The sequence below is a fragment of the Aptenodytes patagonicus genome, chromosome 4, assembly GCF_965638725.1.
Source record: "Aptenodytes patagonicus chromosome 4, bAptPat1.pri.cur, whole genome shotgun sequence".
Taxonomy (NCBI): Eukaryota; Metazoa; Chordata; class Aves; order Sphenisciformes; family Spheniscidae; genus Aptenodytes; species Aptenodytes patagonicus.
Window position 1 is genome coordinate 52,598,179 of NC_134952.1, and position 26,923 is coordinate 52,625,101.

At 39.8% G+C, this 26,923-nt stretch overlaps 1 protein-coding gene across 1 annotated transcript in view; it reads left to right on the forward strand.

Moving 5' to 3' along the window:
- The window catches only part of MMRN1 (multimerin 1), a 47,429-nt gene extending 21,391 nt beyond the window's left edge, over nt 1–26,038 (forward strand). Inside the window, exons 4-8 of the mRNA XM_076336757.1 lie at nt 4,396–4,494; nt 9,108–9,281; nt 14,242–16,221; nt 23,262–23,402; nt 24,546–26,038. Of these exons, the coding sequence (XP_076192872.1) occupies nt 4,396–4,494; nt 9,108–9,281; nt 14,242–16,221; nt 23,262–23,402; nt 24,546–24,967 (2,816 nt within the window). The 3' untranslated portion in view covers nt 24,968–26,038. The remainder of the gene's footprint in view (nt 1–4,395; nt 4,495–9,107; nt 9,282–14,241; nt 16,222–23,261; nt 23,403–24,545) is intronic.
- The last annotated feature ends 885 nt before the right edge of the window (nt 26,039–26,923 follow it).

Below are 26,923 nucleotides of genomic sequence, written 5' to 3' on the forward strand. Positions count from 1 at the left end.
GGGGAGGCTACAGTTGATAAAATTGAAATGGCATCAAAACAACAGGGAAGCACTGACCAGGAAAAAAGCTGTGTAACTCAATTTGCAGTGGCATCTGTGTAAAAATAAGAATAAAGGAAAATGTTGTCAAGTGTTACAGGAGCGGGTTTGAAATTACATCTCCTGGGTTCTATTTTCAAATCTCTTCTGGCTTGCTGAACAACTTGGGGAAGCCACTTATAATCTGCATACCCAGGTTTACCCATCTAGAAAATTGAGATGACATTTATCTCAGAGGGGCACTGGGATATTTAATTAATTAATGCTTGTAGAAGTGCTTAAAGAGATTGGGATGAAAGGTGTTATGTTAGAAAGGCTCCTCTTCCCTGCTTCTGGAATCCTGCCTCCCATGAGGAGCAGACCACCAGCACAAGCCCTGCCTGTATTATTCAATTCCCATGAAGGGACGTCAGCTAATGAACTCGAACAGTTGGGAGCCCAATAGCCTTGTCTTCAGGCACTCCGTTTCTACAACGGCAGGGGGAGAGACAATGTAAGGTCTGACTGGGGCTCACCAGAGTTGCTGAGCCCTTCGCTTGGCCTCTCTGCACTTGATCTGCTCAACAACAGAACTGTTATTGAAGGGTTTCTGTGCCAAGGGAACGGGGGTATTCTGACAATATGTTTTAGATCCTGGGAAGGCACTCTTAGTGTGATGCGGGTTGCTTGTAGCAAATGCCTTCTGGTTTAGCTTCTCTCTCAAACCAAGTGAAATCATACATAACTATTTCAGTCTGATAGTCTAGGCAGGAAGAAACACTTGTCACCATCTGACAGTTATTACTAGACATCTGTAAACCATATTTGGTAGCCTCATTGTAACTGCTTGGTTACAGATGCTTCTCAAGGTAACATAGTAGTAAGTGAGACAGAAGAGCCTCTGGGAAGAGACGTGTTCAGATCACTATTTCTAACTTTACCTCCTATGTGGCAACACATGACCAAATTGGATAAGACACGGATCCTAGTCGAGCACGGACAATGCAATTTTACAAGAAACTTTTTAAGAAGGGAAAAATGTAGACATAATTTCTTACAAGTCTCATTAAACAGCGCAATGTGGACAATTCAACAAATAAAACATCATTATTTTGATTTGGGAATATCAAATGCTTAACTGGGAGCAAAACTGCTAAAATAAAAGGGCTTGTAAATCCTGACTTGCAAAGTTCATGACATGTCATTTTTACTAAACATAGCTTTATTTTACCTTTTCATCCTTAAGCTGGAGAAAACAATGTGCGTGTAGTAATGTCTGAGGGGAAGAAATCCCAGTTCGCTCATGCACATGTGGTCGCTGAACGCTATATTATGTGTCACAAATGATTTCAAGAACTGGAAGATGCATCTTCAAATGTATATCATGCTGTGTTCGAATTCAGCTTTGCTGTGGAGTGAGGCTGAGGTAACTTAATGTATATGAATTCATTTCCGTCTGCCCTGGCTGTGGTTTAGAGCAAAGAGCTGGTTCTCGGAGTTGCTGACAATGCCATAGCCATTGTTAGCACTGAATTCTCTTGCATGGTAGTGATGTCATCTCTCCAGCAGATGGCTGTAAAATGTTCTGCACAGGAGCGAGTGCTATCCTCTGCGTGGGGTGAGCTGCAGACACAAAAGGTAGCAATTCACCTTGAAACACAGGGAATGGAAGCAAACTACCAAACTCCCCACAGGGATTCCCCTTCAGCCACTCCTGCTTCATCAAAAATATATTGAGAGAAAAAGATCCAATTTCCATATTTTTAATATTCCCTGAAATCATTTTGCACGCCATGTTTAAAAATACATGGGACAATAAATTATACATCTAGGCCAATATATTCCATGATAGGAGCCTAATGTTGGATTCTTATGTGCGTTACCTGATATTCAGAAGTGCTGAGGACCTGGAAGTGCTCTTCATTGCTCAGCATTTTGAAATGCTGCGCTTTTTTTTGGTTGGTGTTGCTTTCTTATTTTAAATGGCACCTATAAGGTGGGTCTAGAAGTCTATTTTTTATTTTATATTTTATCTTCTTAGCTTAAACTGAGCATAGCATCTCCAATTTTTAAAAAGTCTCAAATGCGAGTCACTTGATGGCTATTTCTAACCTAAGGACTATATGTAGTAGAGTTTCAGTCTGGTGCTCCCATCACATCTGCTGCTGTTCAGCATCTAGGGTGGGGCATCTCATCTGTGGGACCAAGGAGCACAGAAGACTTAATCACCATATGATGTGTCAGAGTGCTTCCTTTGGAAAAGGACTGAACCACACGGGAAGAATGATGTAGGAGAAGCTATATTGCCAGTGACTCTTCTGAATTTGTTTCACAAATGAAAACCCTGAATTTCTAGTGCTGCCTGAGAAGTACCTTTCCTATACAGTGATGAAATTTAATAACTGTACAATAAGAGGTATTGTCTCTGGGTGAATTTTTGTGTGTGTGTGCATCGCTGGCTACAGTCCTTGATGCTTTTAGAAGCAGTATAATGCACTATTGCCTTGCTCCATTACTGGTTTGCTCCAACAGGGTGAGGTCTATGTCCTGGGTCTTACAGCGATTAAGTTATCTGAACAGTTTAAAGCATTAGTAAAACAAGCACACAGCGATAAATATATATCCTTGAAACTCTAAAAGTGAATAAAACAGTAAGGGTTTGGGTATTCCACAATGTGAAGCTGTGAGTGGGGCAGTTGATTTAATAGGGAGGATGAAAGAGAAGATGGATAGTATATAAAAAATCTGGTGTCTGTAGCACTAACAGTGGCAGTGAATACATTTAGAGCAACAGAAAGATCAGTAAATGAAAGAATAAAAGGACACCGATCAGCTGGTCTTTATCACAGGCAAGTAAGTGACTCCCTTGTCATAGATTATACCATCACATCACCACCGATAAATCCTGTGTAATGAATTGGGCTGAATGCAAGTATTTAACTCCTGTCAATAACCATGCCACAGAAAGATAAGAGAAGCTATTGAAATTATAACTATTTGAAAATTTTGTATTTCTTATCAGCCAATTTCAATAAATTCTATGAGACTTTCAGTCCATATGATAATTTCCTTTGAGTTCCTGTCCTAATTGTTACTTCCCCCCACCTTAATTTACAACCTCAAACACGTTATATCATCCTTAAACGTAATCTATTGATCCTCATATACTGCCAAGAGGCTGATGAAACATAGGGAATTTCTTGATTCAGCATTTTATTCTGTTTCCTAGGAAACTCACATTATGGCTAGACTAGTTTTTAATATTTGAACTGGAAAATAATGTCACCATACCCAAGTTATTCTGCTTGTACTGTACTAAAGACTGGAAATCACATCAGTGCCACATAAGTGGCATTCCTTAGATGTGCTCCAACTGGGACAACATCCACATCAAAATGCTTCATCAACTGAGCAAGCATACAAAAATTGGTATGAATTTACACTAGCAAATTTACAACCTACTTTGTACATATTTCATTTTTTGTAAACAATAATTAAATTAAAATGACACCATTAAGCCTAATGGCTAGAGAAGTCAGGAAGGTGGAAATCTCAGTTCAGTTCCCAGCCATCCTATCAGCTGTTCCCTACTTTTTGTGAGTGAAGGTACTTTAACTTTTCTGGACCTCAGTTTCCTCAACTGTAATATTGAAATAATAATAATGTTAGTCTAGCTTTTTGCAAATTGCTTTGGGATCTTTGGGCTGAGATGTAAAATAAGCACAGAAAATCTCATCTGCCACGACCAGAGAAAATATTTACAAACTTGTCACCTTTGTGAAGTTTTTTAATGTATGTAGCAGTTGCAAATCTCAGATGATATTTGTTGTAATTTGGAATTTGATTATGTTTTGAAACAGTTTTTGTTTTTAGGTGCTGCAATAATGTAATATCACCATTGCCTTTAGTGGGAAGATATCCATGGTTGAAGATTTATGTAATCTGTAAAAAAAAAAAAAAATCAGTTTCAACAAATGTGACTAATTTTGTATTTATAAAAAAACCTAATTAATTTTACAGCTGACAATCTCTGTATTGTCTTTGTACTGCTGTTTTATATTGATCTAAAATATTCCTCTAGAATTTTTAGCCCTGGAGATTTCAAAATTCTGTTCATTATAGGGCAAATTTTGACATTTTAGTATTAACACCAACCCCTGCCAATCTCAGGAAGCCATTTATAAAGCCATTCACTGTCTTCATCAATGTGGTTCCACACCGTGTTATAGATGGACTAAGCAGATAACAAGAATCACTTCAGATGATTAGGCTTTGGTAAAGTTGGTATAGAACAGAGAGAAAAAGCAATTGTTGTGGAATCCTGATTGTCATGTTCCGTGTTTCACCCACATCCTTTCCTTTTTCTCCCTCTTTTAGCTCAAGAACAACAATCACTTATAAACAGCAACCAGGCTGAAAGCAGCAGAGCTGTCGGTGAGAGGACACCAGGAGCTCCTCAGGACCCCAGTGGGCCAGGTCAGCTGTTTTAATGACTATCACCTCTAGCCCAACCACTGACCATGTGACTCACTAAGATCACTGCAAAAACAATTTGAGAAAAATCCCTGTCCACTGGAGGGACCTGAATGTGCCGTTAGAGTTTCCAACAGTCATGGTTCAGCGGTACGCTTCTCTGATAAAGATAGGCAGAAGAAACTGAATTTAAAGGTACCAGTAGCTTAGCATTTATAGAGTGTCTTGTGACTAAACTAAAAGCAGGAAAGTCATTCTGCATAGAGATATTTAAACTATTATATTACTGAGTAAAATAGATGAATTAACAGAAAAAAAGAAAAAAAAAACCAAACACCACAGCCAAAAAAACCCAAAACCAAATCTAGGAGTAGTATAGACCAGCATTGGTCATAAAATAGAATGTAGTGATGTTAATTGTATTATCTGAATACATGATTATTGTCATATATTTTCTTATAAAAATTGGTGCTTTATTCAAAATTGGTACAATGACACTTCAAACTTTATCAAGGGTAGCTTAGGTGTGTTTTAAGCTACTCCATCTAGGATGATCAAATAGCTAAGCAACACAGGGACAGTTTACAGCTTTATACCACGGATGTTTGAGACTGTTTCTTATTACACTATTCATTTGCTCACTACTGTGTTTACTTCAACCTATCTAGACCATAAGGTTTCGGAACATAATGTCGGTGTTTTCTTGCAAGGGTACAGACATCAGCATTGTAAGAGCTAGTTAGTAACAATAATGCTTTTATTCAAATAGTGATCTACATTGAGAAGTTACCTTAGGTGATTGCTGCATGAAAAGCTTCTCCATCTCTTAGTCTCTAGAATTGTTGGGTGTGCTCACTTCCCTTTATATTTATTTTCCATTACCATCTGTATGATTTAAAGTTTACCACCAGAAATGTTCCAGAAAATTAATTTCATAGTTGTCTGCATAAGTATTCATGGGAATGGAATTTTATTCATCCCAGGCGTGTTTGCACACTCACTAAACTGGGAGCAGAAACAATCATGGTTTATTAGATCATTCCAATTAACCATGAATTCAAATATTTAGTGTTCACTATAGAGAAACATGAAAAGGTAACCATGATTTAGAGGTATTTAAGTAGTTGACAGACTATACTATATTCCAGTCTGTACCACCTGAAGGTGTATATGCCTTTGAGGGTATAGAGATGTTGGTAATGCAGAATTATTTATAAAGTCTGTGTATTCAGTGAACTGTCAACAATCAGCGTACCGTGTTTAAATAACAACAAAAGAAATATGTGAAACATGCTTGAATAAGGAAGTTGTTTGAAAAAATTTTTCTCTGCTTGTGATATACTCCCCAGCAAGTGAGTGAGACTGCAGTTGTCAAGTAAATTTTTGGTGGCAAATTATATGCAAGTTATTTGGCAGCGTTCTCTACATACTGTCAAATGAGCTTGTAGTTTACATGGTGAGGAGCCAGAAGATGGACAAGATGTGAAAGATAGCGTAAAGGAGGCATGTTCCTTGAACTTTCTTACTACCTTCCTTTTCTTTTGAATCTGTTGATGTTTCAATTATGGATGTCTACACTGGCTTTTTGTAAAATCATCAGCTGTTACACACTACAATGTTATTGTCACTCACGCAGTTGGCCTAGATCCGAAAAAAATTTATGGAACTAAATAATAAGGCAAGTTATGTTCTCAGGTCTGTATATTGCAGTTGTCAATATAATATATTGAACAATATAATTGTTCTGTTGCTGGGATATTCATGCATGCTGGGAGAACAGGATGTCAGCATCCAGACTGCCACAGGGTTTTATGGAGACAGTACACCTGTATGTGCTTATGTCCATATATGTGTTTTACTTGAAATCACAACAGACGAATAGAAAAATTAGAAAGCATAGGCAGTAGAGGGAAAGACTGAATCTGGCACGGAGATAGAGAAAGGTATTTTCAAATGGGATTTAGAAAGGAGAAGGCTGTTGCTCCCTGGTGATATCGTGTGAACAACCAAGTTTCCCAGTGCTGGAGGGAGGAGGGTGTCGTCCAGTAAAGCAGACAGGACCCATATGAAAAAGTGAGCTTGATCAATAGAGCATTAAAACATGCCACTTCTCTTAGTAGGAATTCTGCTCTGAAACATAACTCTGAAATTGGAATCTCTGAGCTCCATTTAATTAAAGCATGTTAATTGCTTTTCAGTTATTTTTAAATCAAATGGGGTCAGTTTAGAAGGAGAGCGATACCTGTTCTGGCTGCCAACCCTGCAAACATGACCTGGGGCCGGGGCTGACTGCCCTGGTCTGTCGTTCCATCAACAGCTGCCAGGACTCTACAAACCAGATTCTGTTTCCAGCTCCCACTATGCAGCCATGCACTTATAAACCTCACTTTCAGGTTCATCTATGCAGCTTGTCTTCCCCTTTCAGTAGGAACTGACAGAAACTGAACTGAAGAAAGCATTGCACCCTGCAGGTTAGTTATCAGTTTGGGTGACTACGCATGAGCCAGTAATGAATTCAAATCACTTTCTCATAGTAACAATTCAACCAGGAGCAGAAGTATCCAGACCTGTCTGTCTGTCACAGAGTAGTATTATGATGAAGAGTTTTCAGACAAAGCAGATCCATCAATGGCTTGTCTCCAGTGCCGTTGGGGAGAATTGCCAGACTCTAAACTAGGTGGTTGAGTTACAGACACAAAATTCTGTTTATGTAAGTAGACACCATGGGCAAAGTAAACAGCTGGAGATGCTAACATCCTAACCAAAAACAGCCAGCCTTATTCACCAGGCTCTACCAACTACGCATTTTACAGCCTCTACAGGAAAGCATTCTTGTGGGTGTTGGCACACTTCATCTGCACTGACTGGGTGCATTTAGTGAATTTTCTGGATTTTCCCAAATGCTATCGAGTTAGGTATGATACATTTATTTTTTACATGCTAGAATTTTGAAGAATAAAAGTCTAGTCAGAAGAATATGTCCTTTTACATATAAATTGGGGTTTTTTTGTTGTAGTCTTTAGGGCCCTGTGCTTCTACATGTTTTCTGATTATAACTGTTTACTGCCATGGGTATAGACACTGATGCCGTAATGAAAAGTGACATAAGATCAATAGCAATACTGTAAATTTACACTAATAAATATTTGTATGTACTGCTAAAGAATCTCTTGCATAGCAGTTTATTAAGTCATAGTATGGCCTGGATCACGTAGGGTAGTATATATCATGTGTCAAGGGTTGTCGCGGATGGAGTGAGACTGCACTCATGAGAGGGAAGCGACAACGCACTTTATTGATAGAAAACAGTGAGTTAAAGTTCAGTGGTAAATGTGACAGTGGTTTAACAAGATTCAATGGCAACGTACACTTGATTATTTACTGCATAGAGGACAGGGTCAGACAAAACTGTCAGGGAGACCCTCCCGTTGAGTCATGAGGTTCAGAAAGGACCCCCTTGCTTTCTAAGCTCCTTCTCAGAGAGGAGTCTAGGTGCGGCTGAATCCAATCCTAGCCCCAGACTTGGTCAACAGTTTATGTCTAAAGGATTATATATATGTGCAATTAATCCTTTATATCACTTAGCTAAGATTTCAAAGTTTAGCACGCTATTAGTCTCTTACCGAGGATCTGTTGCAGCAAGGAATCTCTCAACCTCAAGGAGTAACCTTGAGAGGCGTCCCCACTCAAGGGGAGATCCCTCCATGCAGCCCGCTGCTGTGCAGGAGAGCTCAATAGGCCCTGGGCTGTCCACTATTTGTAGAGTAAGATGATTAACTTATAGTCATATTTGCATACTAGCAAGATGTTTGGGTCACTGCTCCAGACAGCCCTTGGCTACTACGTTGTCATCCATCCCCAAAGTCCAACATAAGCTGGATGCAGCCATCACGACCCGCACTGGTGGTCATTGCTTACGTCTTAATTTGCAAGACAAAGGCCTTCTTCACCACTACCTATCTTAAAAGTGTCCAGCTAGGCCTCTTTATACCTGAAGAGACTACAAGTGTCAGACACAATTTGGGCAGGTTTTAAAATAAAATTGACTTCACAGGTTGGGCATCTTTTCTTAATGACAGACTAATGATTATTCCAAAGTCATTTATCTGTTAGCTGTTTTTCTGCCTTGCTGCTGTGTTGAACAAGTCTTTATTTTGACCCCAACACTGAAAATATGATGTATTCCTTCAGACACAAGCCTTGCAAATTCATGAAGTTATGTTATAAATGGTAAGCAAAATCAATGCTTTTGTGATTGTGTTAAAGGAGGTAGACTAAATGAGAGTTGACTGAATACTCTGTAGGGTGCTAGGTGGAGGAAGAATGGCATTATGCTGATTAAAATATGCTAACCATTCAAAATACTCTTGTAGAATTATAAATACTTTATAATGGATACAGATGCTTCAGTAATTAGTTACTGCTGTGCTGCTGAATGTCACTAATACATGATACATGACAAAAATCAAGATGATTCACTCAAGACAAAAAATTCAGAAACTTTTCACCTCACTTCCAGCTAGTATCTCTCAAGTAAATTACACTTTCTTTTTCCCCTCCCCACAATGTTTTAACACTACTTTTTCTTTTTCTTCCCGTTTTGTTCTCTGACCAAGCACTTACACAAAAAATGAACAAGAAGATTAGCAGCCAGGAGATGAAACTGACTTTTCTACAGAAGAGGGTTGACAGCATTGCTGCTGCAATGAATGATGTGAGCAAGATGCTTTCTTCTCTGGAAGGCAAAATCAATGAAGATAAGGGCAGAGACTTCCAGTCTTTTCTAAAAGGTAAGAAAAATAAATTAATATAATCACTCACCCAGTTAAAGGTGCCAGAAAAAAATAAATGCTAAAAACATTCGTAGACTGTCCTATTCTATTGCTCAACATTTATAGGGAGAACTCTTTTTAGTTTAATTTCATAATAGAGGGATTTGTTTATTTTGACATTTGTTATGGTGTCTTTTATAGTGACAAAAAATTTACGTTCTTGGGTACTACATCATCTACATGGTAACTTAAGCCACTATCAAGGCATTTTCATTTACTTAGAGCTTCTGCAAATATTCTTATGTCTGTTTTTTGTTTATCTGACAGCTGCTAAAGGACATAGTATTTACTTTGCTACCAAGTCTAAGTAATATTCTTTAATACATAATTCACATATGCAGGGGAAACGTATAAGGAATTCTGTAGTTGTTGTATTTATAACATGGCAAACATTCTGCTGAATAATTTGCCTCTGATCATATTAGGCTACCTTTGATAAACATCTGTACTCATGTTCGGTAGATGAGAAAGACACAGACAGGGATCAGGAGGTTGGGCAGACCCTCGCCAGCAGAATTAGGCATCCATTCTTTGTGAATCCTGCAGCAAGATCTGTTTGTTACCCAACTACAAATGGTGCTTAACAAACAGATTGGGACTGAAGCTTTCATTTCCTTGATGTGCAATATTTTTCTTGTTTTTCAGGAATTTTCCCCAAACTGTTTGTATTATACACTTTAGAATCCAGAGAATTTTTCTATTGTCTAAAAATAGAACGAGGGAATTGGAGCTCCTTACGTTGAGATAAAACTAAATGAAACAATAAGTGCTTTCGTATCTCCCTCAAATTTACCAAGTGTGGTCCCATTTCTTGTATTTTCAGTCCTCCTCTGTCTCCTGAGTTGCTCCTGCCACATGCTAGATGGCTCTTGTACCCTGGATCAAGTTTATCCCATCTCTCACTCAGTGACCTGCTTTCACCTCTCCACATATTGCTAGATGGCATTCTTGACCCTTGGGCGTACATTTAATTTGTCTTTGAATATTTCCCATTTCCCTTTTGCTTTCTTTTAATTCTTTTTTATATTTCACTCATTCTAGCTGTCATTTTCATGGTATTCCAAGAGGTCTTTTGCTGCATCCTGTGCTCCTGCTTCTCCATTCCCTATCTATATTTAAGGGTCCAAGTCCTAATTAAAATGTACAGTACAAAAAACCCCATTATTTCACACTTCTCTGCAAACGTGTTTCAAGCCTTTATTGTTTTTGTCTGCTGTGCTCTATGTTATACCTGCTTAGATGAAATCTCCAGTTGCTGGCCCTTTTTTGATTTATGTTCTCAATCTGTCTCCTAATCAAGTAGCTCTAATGAAAATGCTGCTATCAACTGCTTTCATTGACTCTAATTATGGGCACTCCAATACAGGTTATTCTTGGCTTGTACATAGGTAAACAGCAGGAATGAGGGGAGGAGGGGAGAGAGAACAAGATTAGTGTTTCTGTTGGCTTGTATATGTAATGTCAAAGGGCAAGTGCAGTTTCTGTCCAGGGAATATCAGTCAGTCATACTCCAAGTGGGCAAAGAGCATCCTAAAGTAGCAGGAGCTGGAAGGAGTTTCCATGCTGTCCTCTAACTTGGTACAGATGTGCAGTATAGGTACATCAGACTTGCTAAAAATTACTCTTAGAAGCTCACGTGAAGCAAAACACAACTTTCCCCACTACCACTGCCATCCTGAAGCAACATGCTTTCAAAGCACAGTTAAGTCTGTAGTTGCCTCATGCTATTCAGACTTCTTCCTTCTTCCCCTACTTTTCAATTTTCTTCCCATGGTGCCCAGGTCCTTTGCTCATATCCATTAATCACCTTTTTTCTTATTGCAGAAATTCTAATGGCTGCCCAGCTTTGTATCAGAGTTTGTTAGGAGTGAGGTCTGTTTCTGTGAACAAACGATTCAATACAGTTTACAAAGTCTTTATTTCATGGTTCCATCTGTAAATAGACTTTGGTCCCACAAACCTGTCATCTGTTGATACAGGGCAACACTCACTGGAGTAACAGATATGCTCCTCTAATTTTATTAGTCAAAACTGTTGTGCATTTTTTAAATTGTTTTCAGTACTCAGGAGACTGTTCCTACTTTTTACTTATAGAAAATAATTTGGTGTTCTCCCTTTAATTTAATAAACTCTGCTTACTTCTTGCTATTCTTTCTTCCTCCTTTCACTCCACATCATCTTTTTATAGACTCCTTTCCTTTTCGTTATTAAAATGTACACTCCTTTAAAAATGAACTCAACAATGGAGTGTTAATCACTTCCAAGTCAAAAAGGTCATTTACAGCTGGATATATAACTTTAACTCAGTCTCTTCTGTACATACCTTTATTTTGTGCATTTTTCTTCAAATAATTGAAACTGCAAAGGGAGTATATGTTGACACAAAGTAATTACACACTTTGGATTTCAGCCAGGGAGTTAAAATTAAAACATACAATCTCATTAAAAGTGCAAGAGATCTTTAATGTTCACAGGTAGTTTGGACCTTTATATTTCAAAATGAGCAACAGAGAAATTGAGTTATATCCATGAATGTATTCATGTGTCTTCTCAGCTCAAGCTTAAGAATATACCCAATTGTCACCTACAACAAAAGTTTGGGTCAGGTCTTTCTGTGCAGAAGCGTGCTCCCACAGCCCCTGGTGAACTTTGGAATAACACTTGCTTACCAGGTACCTAGTTGTCCTAGCCAGCAAGTAAGGGAGAGAAACCCAAAGCAGTCTGTTTTACCAGGTTCCACCCTCTTGATAAAAAGAACACCTGAAAACCAGAGCTGAGCTCCATACAGCACCCGCTATCCAACTAAGTAGAGTAGGAATGGGAGAGGGCGAGGCTGGCAGTTTCTTGACCGTCACAGAAAGAAAAGGCCAGTGTAGATCCTGTGGAAGACCTCTTGCAGCAGGATGGTCTGTTATCAAGATTTGTTGCCGAGATGAAGAAATTTAATTAGTTCCTCACAGGAGGTATAGAGTAACCTTGTTTCTTTCCACAGCCATTAAACTTTTCTTCACAGCTCATTGTGTCTCTTAAAGCACAGAACATTTTTCAGCATCATAAAGTAAACTGACCAAATCATCAGTTACAATGGCTTCTCTACATGTCAGTTATTTTACTCTGCATTCATATCTTGGTTCTTCCTCTCAGCTGCCAGGACATCCTCATTCTCGGGTATCTTATCTTACTGTTTTTCCTTCACTGAAGTTCACTGACAAAGCTCTGTGTGTAAGTGTGCACATTCATGTGTATACATCTGTCTAGTCATTTACTTGCTTTTCAGGTAGTAAAAAGTAAAATAATAAAGGCAATCTCAGTATTATCACTTTGTTGTTTTTTATACTTTGTGTAAAAATTGCTGTAACATCTGTGACCACAGTTGACAGTAATTGAGTTTATTGCTTAGGAAACTTCATACGCTATTTCTGAAGTGGCTCTTTTCCAGGCTAGCAAACTTATTGCACCTGCCTATTATATCCTGCCTTGAAAAAAACCACTATCTGAACAAGTGACAGATTTCTCCCCTAAGCATCAGAGGTGTTTACTGTCCATTTTACCAGACATAATGAAGACTGAGACTCATTTATAGTTCATAAAAAGCAAATATTATCACTACTTTATGTTTCCAGCTGGAAACACACACACAATTCAGATGAATCTCCTGAATAGAAAAAGCATTGTGCTTCTCTCTAGCTTGCTGAACAAAACCGTTTTTATTTGGAATCCTTTTGCACCCCTGGAGCCCAAAGTTGCATTGGGTTTCACGGGTCTGATTTCCTGCCATTTTGCTGCTCTTGCTGAGAATGTACTTTCAAATAAGGTTTCAGAACATGTCTTGCTGTTTTAGAGTTGAAGCAATAAAATCCAGGCTATAGAAGTAATTGAAAGGAAGATAGAGGAGGGCAACAGAAGAATTTCTGCCTTTATCAATAGGGTTTTAATCAGAGAACTGATGGTCATCAAGGCATTGTAGAGGTTAAAGGGTTTAACCATTATATCGCAAGCTGGCTGCAAGTGTTCATAGGGTTTAGAAAAAATGTGCAAAGAATGCTTCAGTGCTTTAGCTGGACATAAGGGCTACTTTTGGAGAACAAATTAAAAAAAAATTCTTCTAATCTCACACCAGAGCAGAACTACTGCTCTGATTAATTCAAATATGTTATGCAGAACTCTTGATGAACACTATTTTATGACTGTCTTAACTCATGTAGGGCTATACGGGAGACAAATTTTGATGTTATTCACAGGAGCAGCATTCCTACACGTTCACCTCTGCCTAGTGCTTTTCAGGATCAGTATTCCTAGTAGCTATTTAAAGAGTTGTAGTATGCAAGACTAACTAAAGGTTTGTACCTTTAAAATGTCTGCCTTTTGCAGCAGTGGTCATGTTACTAACTTCAGATATTCAATAAGGCTATTCTTTTTATTTTGCGTCTTTCTCACTATACTGTGTTGTATGATCACTTACCACATACGAATCAATAGCAAGGTAATAATCTCTGCTTTCACTTCTTCTTGACCATAATGTTGATAAAGCAGGTGTATTCTCCTTACTTTCCCAGTGGAGAAAGGACACATCATTTTCTTATGAGCAAGCCACAAAAGCACACAGATGTCCTCATCTCAGTGCTCAGAAACAGCTTAGGTAGGAGATCAAAGTTGATACTGCATATGCAGTGTCTGAGTTTGCCCTTTCAAAATAATAACAAAACTCCCAGTAGAAACAGGGATGAGTCTTCAAACACTATTAGCCATCCTCTACATTCCTCAGCTTTAAAGTTTGCTCTATGGGTGGGTAAATTGGGGCAGGGATGTGTGTGTTTCACTTCTGTACAGCACTGTGTTTGCTCACATTGTGGAAAAAACTTAGATGCTGCTAACACAATTGGTTTGATTGTTTCCATATTTCTCCTTTTTCCCAAAGGTCTCAAGTCCAGAAGTATTAATGAATTAGTCAAAGACATTGTCAGAGAACAGTTTAAAGTATTTCAAGGTGAAATGCAAGAGAGCATGGCTCAAATTTTCAAGACTGTGTCTAGTTTGTCAGATGATCTTGAAAATACAAAAGATTTAGTCAAGCATCTGAATGAAACCCAACAAAAATTTGCTCAGGAGAAAGACAGTGGGCCAACAAAGCTTGACATTCTGGAGCTAAAGAGTCATATGGTGCAGATGAAAGAGGAAATGACCCTCGCTTGTGACAAGCCTATGAAAGCTTTACAGGAAAAGCAGAAATCCTTGGAAGATAACTTGCAGCATCAACAGTCAAGAAGTGTCATTTATTATGAATCTTTAAATAGGACTCTTACTGAAATGAAAGATGCTCATGAACAACTGTTATCAGCTGAACAGTCTTCAAGCCAAAACATCCCTTCAGCAGATAAAGTCACAGAGCACAATGTTACAGAGTACCTGTTCACACTGCATGAGAAAGTAAAGAAACAAGGCATGATGGTGCTGCAAATCTATGATGACTTAAGAGTCCAGAATAGCAAGATCAGTAATCTCAGTGTTGCACTGGAAATTCAGAGAGATTCTGTTCTGGGAGTCTGTGATGACATGTTGTCAGAGAGCAGGAGGGATTTCGGAACACAGCTGGCAGCAACCCAAGAGAATGTGCTTGTCCTAAACAAAAGTGTCTCTGACCTGGTCCTTCCGTTGGACAATAAGATGGACAAAATGAATGAGCAAATTAATGATTTGTGTTATGATATGGAGATCCTGCAACCCTTGATTGAACAAGGGGTACCTTTTAGTCTGACCTCAGAGTATGCACAACAAATCCAAGCTGAAGTAATCAATGAGAAGCTTGAAAACCTCACGACTGTCATTAACAGAATGAGTTCTGCAATTAAGGAGCTTTCCAAAACTCAGGAAGGACTTAAAAATGAATCTCAGGCTTATCAGGAACTGTTTGAGAGACGTGTAAATGAATGCTCCATGGAAATAGAAGATGGATTAAACAAGACCATGATAGTAATAAACAGTGCTATTGATTCTATTCAAGATAACTACGTACTGAAAGATACGCTACGTGCTCTAAGAAATGAGACTGAAGTGTGCTGTGGCAGAGCTGAGAAACTGGACAGCCTCCTGGCTTTCATTCCCCAGTTCCAACAGTTGAATGAATCCCTCCAGACACTGCGCATTGGCAAGAAGTATGAATTCACTTCACAAGTAGCTCCACCCCTTTCTGATCTTCCATACAAGGAGTCTGACAAAAGTATTCTCCACAATTTCAGAAGATTTTTCTATATTTTAAATGAAACCTCATCAAAAGTGGACAATCAACAACAAGATATCAGCCGCCTGGAAGAGAAACTGTTTGACTCAGCGGAGGAATCAAAGGACCATGAGGTTCGCCTTCTGAGTGTGGAGTCAAAAATTTCCAAGTTTTTGGCAAACAACTGTGTCTCACTGAAAAAAAGCAAAGCTGCCTTGACAGAGAAAGAACAAGTGGTCTCACTTCAGCTCCAGACACTGAGTTCCAGGATCAAGGCCCTGGAAGCCAAGTCGATCCGCTTCTCAAACAGCATTCCACTTCTGAACAAGACTGCTCATGAGGCCTGGGGGCTGTGTCAGGATACCAACAGCAGTATCCAAAAGGTGAATGCGAGTATACCTGTGCTAATTAAACTTGCTCAGCCAGATATCCCCCTGCTGCAGAGGGGCCTCAAAGAGCTAATTGAATCTGTGCTTGAAATAAAAGCAGGAACTATCTTAACAAATTTAACCCAGCATGTTGACATATTGGTGACAAGTGCAATGAACAACATCACCAAACTTCAGAAACAGGTGAAACCAGTTATAAAGAAACCAGCTCCAGTGAAAAAAGGGGCAGCAAACGTCACCATGAGCCTGGCAAGCCGAAGTCAGAGAAACACGGATAATACTATAGATTCAGGTAATGCATTTTACTCTACTAAAAATTAGGGTCTTTGTAATAAAGTCTTATGTAACCGTTGTGATGAACAGAAGTGGAAGAACTTGACTGAGGGTGAATAAAAAGTCCAAAGAATGCCTTAAAGAGTGTTTCAGAGGAATCTGAGGTTAGTCTAGTCTCTTGCTTACAAGAGAATTTATTTTTCTTATGGGGAGGCTCTGCACTAAGGCATCTAGAAGCTCCACTTAATTTTCCTTAATAAATTCACATCTGATCAGTTTAAGATATATGTGCATGCACGCACACTCAGCTGAGAACCTGACCTTTCAAACATAAATGACAATTTAGACAAAATCTAAACTACAAGAGTTTTGTGCCTGTATCTCAATTAGCAATTTCAGTAAAAAAAACATGCAAGCTGGGAGAGAAATCTGGGGTTGCATGAGTACTTTGCAGTGTCGGTGGGGATGAAAAGTATGAAAAACCTGAAGCAAGTGAATACAGCAAATAACTGTAATGAGGCTTTTGCCAGCTCCTTCAGGACTTCATTGAGATTATTAGTGCAGTTACAATTACAACAGTGTGTTCTTGCAGAATCAGGAGCCCAGCCAATAAAGTAGGTTTGACTCGAGTCCATCTAGAGAACAGCTCAGCTGAATAGGAGCCGCCATTCTTAAAAAGGACATTTTGAGTGGGATTCGCTTCTGACCTTAAATTCAAACGTCATCATATGAAATGAATTCATATGGATGAATTCACAGAAACAAAAACTCTGAGTTATGACTTTTGGAATCAGACTTGAGTGAAAATCAATAGCACAAGCTAATGTTTTATGGAAATATCATTTCTGGGAAAATACAGAAAATGAAGAGTGATTAAGTGACTAGAAATCTTCACAGGACTCTAATTCACATGAAAATAAGTGAGACAGATTCCTAAATGACAGATAGATGTCCAGATACTTTTGAAGACCCAGACCTAAATCTTTTCTGTAAAGCATTCTTAAACTTATGAACACTTCTGAAACAATATTTGGTCCCTATTGTAAGCAGATGTAGGGGTAGTAAGAGCTACCTTGAGCTACATGAGCTACATCCTGCTCATATGCTAAGACCATGGGCAATCTCCCTTTCCTTTTCCCTCCCCGTGCCTCTTCCCTCCCCTTCCCCTGCTCCCTCCTTTGTCTCCTTCTGTCCTAGGTACAGCACTTTTCAGTAATCAATGGAAAGGATCCTTTTTAAAGCCTCAGCCCCATGAGTATCTTGGCTTCTGCTGAAAGCCATCCCCACCGAAGGATTTCACTCCTTGGTTATCTTTTCAGTTAGAGAGGACACACAGCCATTCCAATGGACAGTCACACTTAAAAATGCACTGAGATTTGCCAAATTCTTACTACAAAGTAATTTGATTATTTTGATATTAGAAATGGCAATTCTTTCTCAGTCATTTCTGTTTTCTGCCTGTTCCTGCCACTGCACAGGATGGAAATTCAAAACCCTTGTTCACAATTAAAACTAAGGGAAAATGAGATGTGATGCCTTTGATCCTTCCTTCTACTTTGTTGGAAAATGTCACTAGCGCTACCTGCCTGGAGCACAGGAAGCTGCCACCTGCTCTGTTTTTTAATTCCACATTAATGAATTAATGTCTTTCCTATTTATTATTTATCTCATGCTGAATTTTAACAAATAGCTTGCTTGATAACATTGGATGTATGCTCGCTTTTACAGAAAGTGCAGGCCTTTGCAGATGTTGAAAAGCTCTATTTTTAAACAAGGCTTCTACATAGCAATGTTTATGCAGACTTTTCCATCGGTAATGAGCTTTTGCACTCAACGATATTTCATGCCTAGCAAAGTCATACATTACATTTGTGAGTTAAAGAAGACCATTATCCTAATTAACAAGTATCCATCTTCTGCCTGGATAGGTTTTACTTCTCCAGGAAAGCATTTTCTCTCTAAGTTCCAGGAGACCATCCAGAGATATGTGCCGGCTCTACTAAAGTTTCCAGAAGAAACCCTAAGGCATAATTGGCCATTATAAAATGTATTTGATCTTAGATCGTCTTTTTCAATTCAAAACGATTAGAATAAAATTCTAGAAAGAGGTGAATGACAATTCTCATTGATTCCAACATGTTCCATATTTGATCCTACTCTAACAGATTGGGATTTTCATTGGCTTTAATGTGTTCAGGATTTGGCCCTGAGGTAATACTTTCCTCAGCAGTAATTTGAAATCAATGGGAAGCAATGTGAGTTTGCATTACGTATGCAGGGACATACAGGTTTGGAGACTTCCCATGTTGTGGAATGAACAAAAGAAAAGGTTTATGTCAGCTAGAGGCTGCAATATGTGTATGAGGGGCAAAAAAATTTAATGCTTTACCTGATATTAACTGTAATGGCAACCTGGGGTGAATAAAAAAGTGATTGTCTTAAGACAACTTCAAGTAGCTATCATAGTGGAGATGACAGCCTTTAAAGAAAAAATACACAGTAAACTCTTCATTAGTCTTGGTTATGGATTATGTCTGGCCCTACCTTCCAATGCACTGTTCTACTGCAGAAATACGTGATGCAGCGCGAGGGCAGCTTAGCTCAGTTCCCATTTTCCCGTTGCCATTTAGTGCTGTGTCTGTTCTCTGGAGAACCTAGAGGCTGCCGTGCCTTTCAAAGGTGAACGCACTCTCTTGTTGCATGTCTTGTATTAGTTGTGGTTTTGCTTTATTCAGATTATGCCACCCTCCCATCAACATGAATAACTGAGAGTGCAGCTGTGCTATTTATGTATTTAAAACAGTGCATCCATGTGTGAGAGAGGTAATTTCTTTTCATTCTTGTTTTCTCTATGTCTTATTTCTGATTTTGTTTTCACATGATTTCTGACTCCTAACAGAAATGCAAACTTCCATTGTTGCTTTATCATTCGAGCCTGCAGTGAAATTAACCTATTTAAATGTTTTGCATCTTGTATTTTAATTGCACAAGTTTGATGGTTATTCTAGCTCAGTTTGATGACATATACTTCAATTTTGCATATTTACTCTTTAGACTAATGGGTAGATGGAACTGTTTTGTTGTTTTTAATTTAGTGGTCCTGAAATCATCACACTGGAAGCATTTGATACCTCTGCTTAACAGAGAAGCGGAGTTGCCAGAGTCCAAGTAGCTCAGATCAGTCTTGACAGTCTGCCCCCACCCAAAACTGGAGAGCACAGCTGAGGCACCTCTCCTCCTTACTTTTTGCCCAAGAGCACTGTGGCTGAATCTTTGTACTTTTTTTCACCACAAACACCCTACACAGCGCTTATACCTGAATTCCCTGTCAGGGCCCCTGAGTGCACTGGTAGCTTTAATTGCCCTGGGCATCCTGACCTAGCCCCCACACTGTACACCCTGCCCAGGGGCCTGGGATCCCTGTTTCAGCTCAAGCTGAAGTGCCAGGCCTTTTCAGTCGTGCTGGGCTGTGGCTAACCCTGGTTGCCATGATCAGCCTGCCATGCTCTGCTTGTCACCTCTCGGGTGAGGCACCAGCCCTGCTGTCACTGTCAGTTCCTGGTTGCCGGTCCCAGTGGGGCTGCCTCTCTCCCTCTGCTCCCTGGCACTCCTCACATCTAGGCTACTGGGGATGCTCATCGCTTTTATCACTGTCAGACTGAGCGCGCTAAGTCAGAGGTGATTAATAATTGTAGGCTGACAACCAGTCTGCCCCTGCGCAAGCAGGGTGGTTTAGTAGATTCCCAGGCTCTTCCAATCTCCCAGGGCTTCCTGAGAGACAGTTACTGATAACTAAATATTGAGAAAATATTGGTAAGTTACTTCCTGTTCAGCCATTTCCAAATTGAACCACTGGAGCCACTTCTTTCCATAAGGAGACCATTAAATTGCTAAATATTTGATTTGCTTCTAAACAACACCCCAGTAGATACTGACAGAGCTTCATTATTTGTTTGAAGATTTGTTTGTACAGCATTGGCAGTCTATTTCCCAAAAGAGCTTCTGGCTGTTTGCTCTCCCAAAGAGCAGCAAAACTTAGCTTTAACTGGCTATCCTCACTCCTACCATACTGAGTGTAAATAGCAATTGCATTCAGTTTATTCTCTGCTTTTAATAGCTGCAATTCAAGCCTTTAATTTAATTTATAAAGTCTTTCTCTTTTACTCATCTACACTACTAAGTTGTGAAAGATTAATTAAAAATAGGATATATACTATAGTAGGAAATCCTTTCCTAATCTGAACCTCTTGGCATCTTTACCCCAAGCAGAGAATACAGACATAGTGTCTCAGGATGCCCTTCAGCAAGGAAAAAGAAAAAGAAAATACTGGGCAGTGGGGCAGCCTCAGCCAGAAATGACAGCAAAAACATGCTATTGTAAGACCACATGGAAGTTACACAGAGATTACCTGCTCAGTGGAGATCTAGGGCGTTCACCTCTTACTCTGAAAATCCTAACTTGACTCAAACCTCTTCACAGCTTCTCCTAGTTTTAGCAAATAGAGCAGACTCCCCAGCTGCTGTTAAGCAATGCTGTACCTGGAGGGTGAATTTATTGTAGGTAAAGCTATGTCTGAATTTGATTTAACTCCAAGGTTAAGTTCAGGCAAAATCACCCTTCAACAGACTTAAAACACTAGTCGCAATCTCATTATCATTTCTTTTGTGATCTTTTTCCTGTTTCTTGGATTTACTTATTGTTTATGATAGGCAGAGGCCAATTAGCAGGGAGGCTGCCATGTATTTTGTATTTTGGGAATATGATACAGTCAACACAATCAGCTGTTTTCCTTCCCTTTCTGCTTTCCTTTCACACTTGGTAAATATGTGGATGCTTGGTAAATGAGAGTGAAAAATAACTTCAATTAAGTGTGCAGCAAAAATATTATCTGAGAAGAAAAAAATTATTTCCTCATGTCCAGTTGCCTGTGCTGTGACCCCGGTCATGGCAGTCCTAAATTGCTTTATTTCAGGCAATGGGATTCAGGCAGTTATGGGATGGATGTTATTTTCTGTGAAAAGAATTACTCTTGTGTTTTTAAGTCCATATGCTCCATCAGTGCAAATTCAAGTGGCACTGTACAATGTGCTTTAGCATGCTGCTCACTGAACTAAAATTCCTCACAGAAATAGTTTGCCTTAATGCAGCAGTCTGTGAAATGGCTGCATGTGAATCTGAAGATAACTATGGGCATTACTGAAATATCTATGCGAAGATCCCGTTCAACATTTCCCTGGCAATAAGTAGACCCTTTTATGAAAGGCTTTTTCAGTTCCCACCCACCAATCTAGATTTACCGTCACAGGACTGTGTGGTGTTCTTTTTTCAGAGCTCTGCTGGTAGATCCTGGCAAAGAAAAGGTTAATTTTCTAAAACATCTGACTTTTATTTGACCAAAGCAAGAGAAAGGAAAAATGTATGGCTTGGGAATGCTTTGTGTTCGGAATTTTTCATAGCAATATTTAATTTTTAATGTGGCCTGAATGTTCTTCCCCCCAAACTGCTATGACAACACATTATACAATTACAGTCAGTAGTTACTGTCTCAGAGCTCAGCAGCACTGGACTGACAGATTTCTCCGCATCGGATGGGCATGATCTGGCCAGCTCATACATAGTCGGTAAGAGAGGCAAGAACATCCTCAGTGAGGGTGCTCCGCAAAACCACCTGTTTGGTATAATTTGTGTTGCTTGCAATACAAAACTTTTACGACAATCTTGGTAGATATCCTGGAACTGAGTTATTTATGGGCAAGGACAAGTGCTGGAAGTGGTTTGGATATCGTTCATCACCAGTAGCCAGACTCCTCTGCGATGGTTGTGACACATCTGGGTGAGTAATGTCACAGACAGTTCAGTCCAACCTGTACACCAGCAGTACAAATTCTGTGTTTTGATACGACCAAGGATAAGCTGGCTCTGTCCAAAAAGAGCAGCCTTCTGTGCCTGTATTAGTGAAACCAAACCAAAGCACAGATTTGCCTGAACCAGCAGGAAAATAACTATTTATTTTGTCTCACCAAAAGAAGGAAATAAAATTGGGAATGTCAGTATTGTCTCTTCCAAGTTTTGCTGTTTCTGAAGGGCTCCTGCAGTATGGTCAGCTCCAAGCGCCTCGGCACATTTCCATTCTGAGTAAAGATTAATTAGCTGATCCAACATATTTCTTTAATCACATGATGCAGACCGCCTGATTTTCACTGGTGTCTTGGCTTGCTATAGTGTCTGAGGGCAACCATACAAGAAGGGAAGAAGGAGGCGGAGCCACCTGCATGGGGCTCAGCACAAAAAGTCCACTGCCACTGTGACCAGCTGGAAGAGGGAAGTGAGCAGCTGGTGCTGGGTGGACTGCAGGTCTCTGTGTCAGGCTGTGACAAGGAGGGGTGGATTCTCAGCCCCCCCTTCTCCCTATGGGAATGAGTGTCCTCCAGACTCAATCTGTCCTGAGGACCACCTGCAGAGCCACCCTGCCTTAGATTGTTATGGAAGGACTTGTGTAGGGAACAGCAGAAGGAGAATTTCCTAATGCTTGGCTGTAGCCAGGCTTTGCTGGCTTTAAACTTACATTGCAGGGAAGGAGGTCATTAAATTAAGGAGGACAGGAGGGAAGAAATGAGCAAGGAAAGGTTAGTGTTTGTTGACAGGAGTCTCTTGGACTGTACAATCACAGCTGTTCAGATACCCCAATCTTTTGATGGTTCTCATAATGTTTGTGGAGTGAGATGCTCCAAAGAAGTTAGAGTTGTAATATCTTTCATCTTATTACATATACTTGACCCTCTGAGACAAGCAGAACTCAGCATTTATAGGTAATTCTGAATATCTTGGAGGCTAGCTGAGGGTATGCTGTGTTCAGGCAAAGAGGGAGTCTGGACTAGCAAAGGGTCTGAACAGCCTGTACAGGATCTGAAGTTGGCCTTCACACAGAACCTCAGCAGAAATTCCACCGGCTTTATATGAATTGACAAAGAGGCTTTCCAAAATACTGAAAACTTGGGAAGTGTCACTGTAATGACATTGCACCTGAGGTGGTTGGTTTTCCTCCCTCTCTATCACAGGGCAGTATTGTGTCAGTTCCCCGTGCCAGAATGGAGGAACCTGTATCAACGACAGACAGAGTTTTATTTGTGCTTGTCGCCACCCCTTTGGAGGAGTCAACTGCAGCACGAAGCTGGTGAACGACAATTCTCTGAGTGTCGGCAAGTAAAGAATTTAGTAGTGCAATATGCTAGCAGTACCGGCCTCTGCCCCAGGGCCTAATTAGAGAGCATTTGCTGGTCAAAGGTCTCACATTTCACTTTAATGAGTGCCAACTCAAGTAGTAGTGTCCTGTGTTTTGGTGCTGAAGACATCAATCCCCGTGGGTGACTCACGATCTCTTTCTTTAATATGACCAGATGATGGTATTAAATTGGGCTGGGACCAGCCTTAATAACTGGAAAGCTCCCTGCTGAATTGTGCAGAGTGGGAGTGTGTACAATAGATGTATTTGAACATGATATCATGGAATTCGAAGGGGGAGGTAAAATCACATCACTGGGGAATACTAGCTTCAGCACAGCCACAAATGCTCTATAAATACCAGTAGCTACCATGATGTGTGGGACTATGGCATCAAGGAGTCATTTTAGGCATGCCTCTGATTTTCATCAGCAAAGGATGCAGCCCTTTCAGACAATTTCAGATATTTCAGAAAAGCTAAGTGGAAACTGTGCTTATTAAGTCCAGAAAACAAACAAATAATTTACATCCAGGCCACATGGAATGTGAATTTTATGCAGCTTTCAGCAGCCATTTGGCTGATTCTCACTCATGACAGCATATGAATAGTGAATAAAATCATTTGTACAGTGGCAGGGAATCATAGTGTGCAGGCTCAGCTTGAAGAGAAAAACATCTACTTTTATTCCCTCATTTAATGTCAGGAGTGCTAAACCTCTTCAGTGTTTGTCTAAGATTTGTGGAGAAAATTCTTGGCTTCAGCGCACACAGATGAACAATGAAAGAGATCCTGGGGTGGGAAAAACTTGGGGGGGGAGAAGGGGGGAAGAAAGAAAAGAAAAATAGCAGCTCCGTTAATGATAACATAGTATAGACAAATATAAAGTTCCCTTGCTGTTTCTAAAATTGTTCTTTTGTGGATACACCTAGCACTAATTGCGAGGAAAATTACTTTTTATACAATACAGAAAAACTCTGTGTTTATGCAGAAATACTATGTTTCAGTTACTCAAGCTCCCCGTTGATGTGACTTCAGAAAAGCTGCTTTTAATCTTCCGGCTGGTCGGAGTTGCCTTTATACAATGTAACGTTACTTGAAATTGTTCTTTATTCCTTTCCAGATTTTTCAAAAGGATCATACAGATATGCGCCTATGGTGGCTTTTTTTGCCTCTCATACGTATGGAATGACGACTCCGGGACCCATCAGATTTAACAATCTGGATGTCAACTACGGAGCTTCCTTTGCCCCAGCAACCGGGAAGTTCCATGTTCCATATCTGGGGGTCTATATTTTTGAATATACCATTGAATCATTTAGTCCACGTGCCTCTGGCTATCTGGTCATTGATGGAATAGACAAACTCACTTTTCAGGCTGAAAATATTAATGGTAACAAGTACACTGACAGAGTAATTACTGGAAATGCTTTATTAGAGTTAAATTATGGTCAAGAAGTCTGGCTTAGACTGGCAACTGGCTCTATACCAGCCAAGTATCCACCAGTAACTACGTTCAGTGGTTACTTGCTGTATCGTACCTAAGTCAGTTATAAATGTAAAGAGTTACCATCAAATGAAGCAACCTGCATGTGTATTTATCTTTGCCTTTAAATACTTTGTTTCTTTAACAGCAGTAAGTTTCTCAATGTAATCAATGCGGTGGCCTTTGAAGTGCCGATTCTCAGGGAAGTTGCTTCGTAGTAGCCATGTGCACATCTACAAAGAGAGTCCACAGGTTGGAGATGAGGGAAAAATAAGCATCTTCCTTATATGAGCATGACTGGGAAGCACAAATCTAATTATGTTCTACATTTACATTGCATAAACATACTTGCACAAGGTTGCTGAGAATCAGTTCTTAAGACGAATCAAAGCTGGGTTTGATTATTCCTTTACAACCTGAGTGCATACCAAAGGTGGTGGCTAGATTTTCATGACTCAGATGCTGGGTTACTACTTAGCTCACTGTATCAAGTGATAATCATGTGTATATATTCTGTTTGGAAAACGTATATTTCTTTTTCATTTTGCCTGACATTATTCACCACATACCTTGATATGTCAGTGTTCAATTGATTCATGATTTTTTATGTAACCAGTATGATAACAAACTGGTTTTTTATCTAGCAGAAAAAAAAAAAAGAGGGAATACTTAAAAAGCTGCATGTTGATACGTTCAGGTTAGAAATAAGGTGCTCATTTTTAGCAGTGAATATAATTAGTCATGGGAAAAACATTATAATGGATTTGGTGGAGTCTCTCTGTTGCTTGAAGCATTTAAACTGCAGCTGGATTTTCCTTAGGTGATATGTTTTTGGGCAAACATCATTATATTGGCTTCACACAGATTTTAGCACATAAACTTTGGCCTGTAAAGTACACAAGGTTAAATGAGATAATCATAGTACTTTCTAAGTTTGAATTTTATAAATCTATGATTTTGTTTGTTTCTGCATTATATTCACTAACGACTGAGGCAAGATGAAATGAACTTCAGTCTGCATAAACCAGAATGTGATTTCCAAGCACCAATCCAATAAAAAATATTTTTAGTTCATGCTATGACTGCCTGGAAAAATAAACCCTCAGGTTCTCATCCTTATCAGTTGCAAAGTCCTGGGTTGCTGCAGTTTCTTGATATCCCATCGACTGGTGTGACTGACCAGGTTTGTTTCTGGTTATTGCCTTTGTTAACGCTAATTGATCAGGTTTTACATCTCTGTGTGTTTGTCTCCCTCCCTTTCCTTATCCTCCCAGCTGAAAAAATAAACTTTCTCACACTCCTCATGTCCTTAACAATTAGTGCCACCGACCAGGATTGTTCTCATCACTACCTCCCTTACTATGTCAGGCAGGTTTGTCTCTGCATGTTCTTGTTTATGACTCCTTTGACCAGCTGCTCTTAAAGGAGCAGATGCTCTCCTTCCATGGCCCTTACATTCAGTTATTGTTAATCAGCGTGCTCCAGTGATGATGCCAATTTATTGAAGCCCAGAATCATAGAATCATAGAATCATTGAGGTTGGAAAAGACCTCTAAGATCATCGAGTCCAACCATCAACCCAACACCACCATGTCCTAAACCATGTCCCCAAGTGCCTCATCTACTCGTCTTTTAAATACCTCCAGGGATGGGGACTCAACCACTTCCCTGGGCAGCCTGTTCCAATGTTTCACCACTCTTTCAGTAAAGAAATTTTTCCTTACATCCAATCTAAACCTCCCCCGGCGCAACTTGAGGCCATTTCCTCTCGTCCTATCGCTATTTACTTGGGAGAAGAGACCGACACCCACCTCGCTACAACCTCCTTTCAGGTAGTTGTAGAGAGCGATGAGGTCTCCCCTCAGCCTCCTTTTCTGCAGGCTAAACAACCCCAGTTCCCTCAGCCGCTCCTCATAAGACTTGTTCTCCAGACCCCTCACCAGCCTCGTTGCCCTTCTCTGGACACGCTCCAGCACCTCAATGTCCTTCTTGTAGTGAGGGGCCCAAAACTGAAC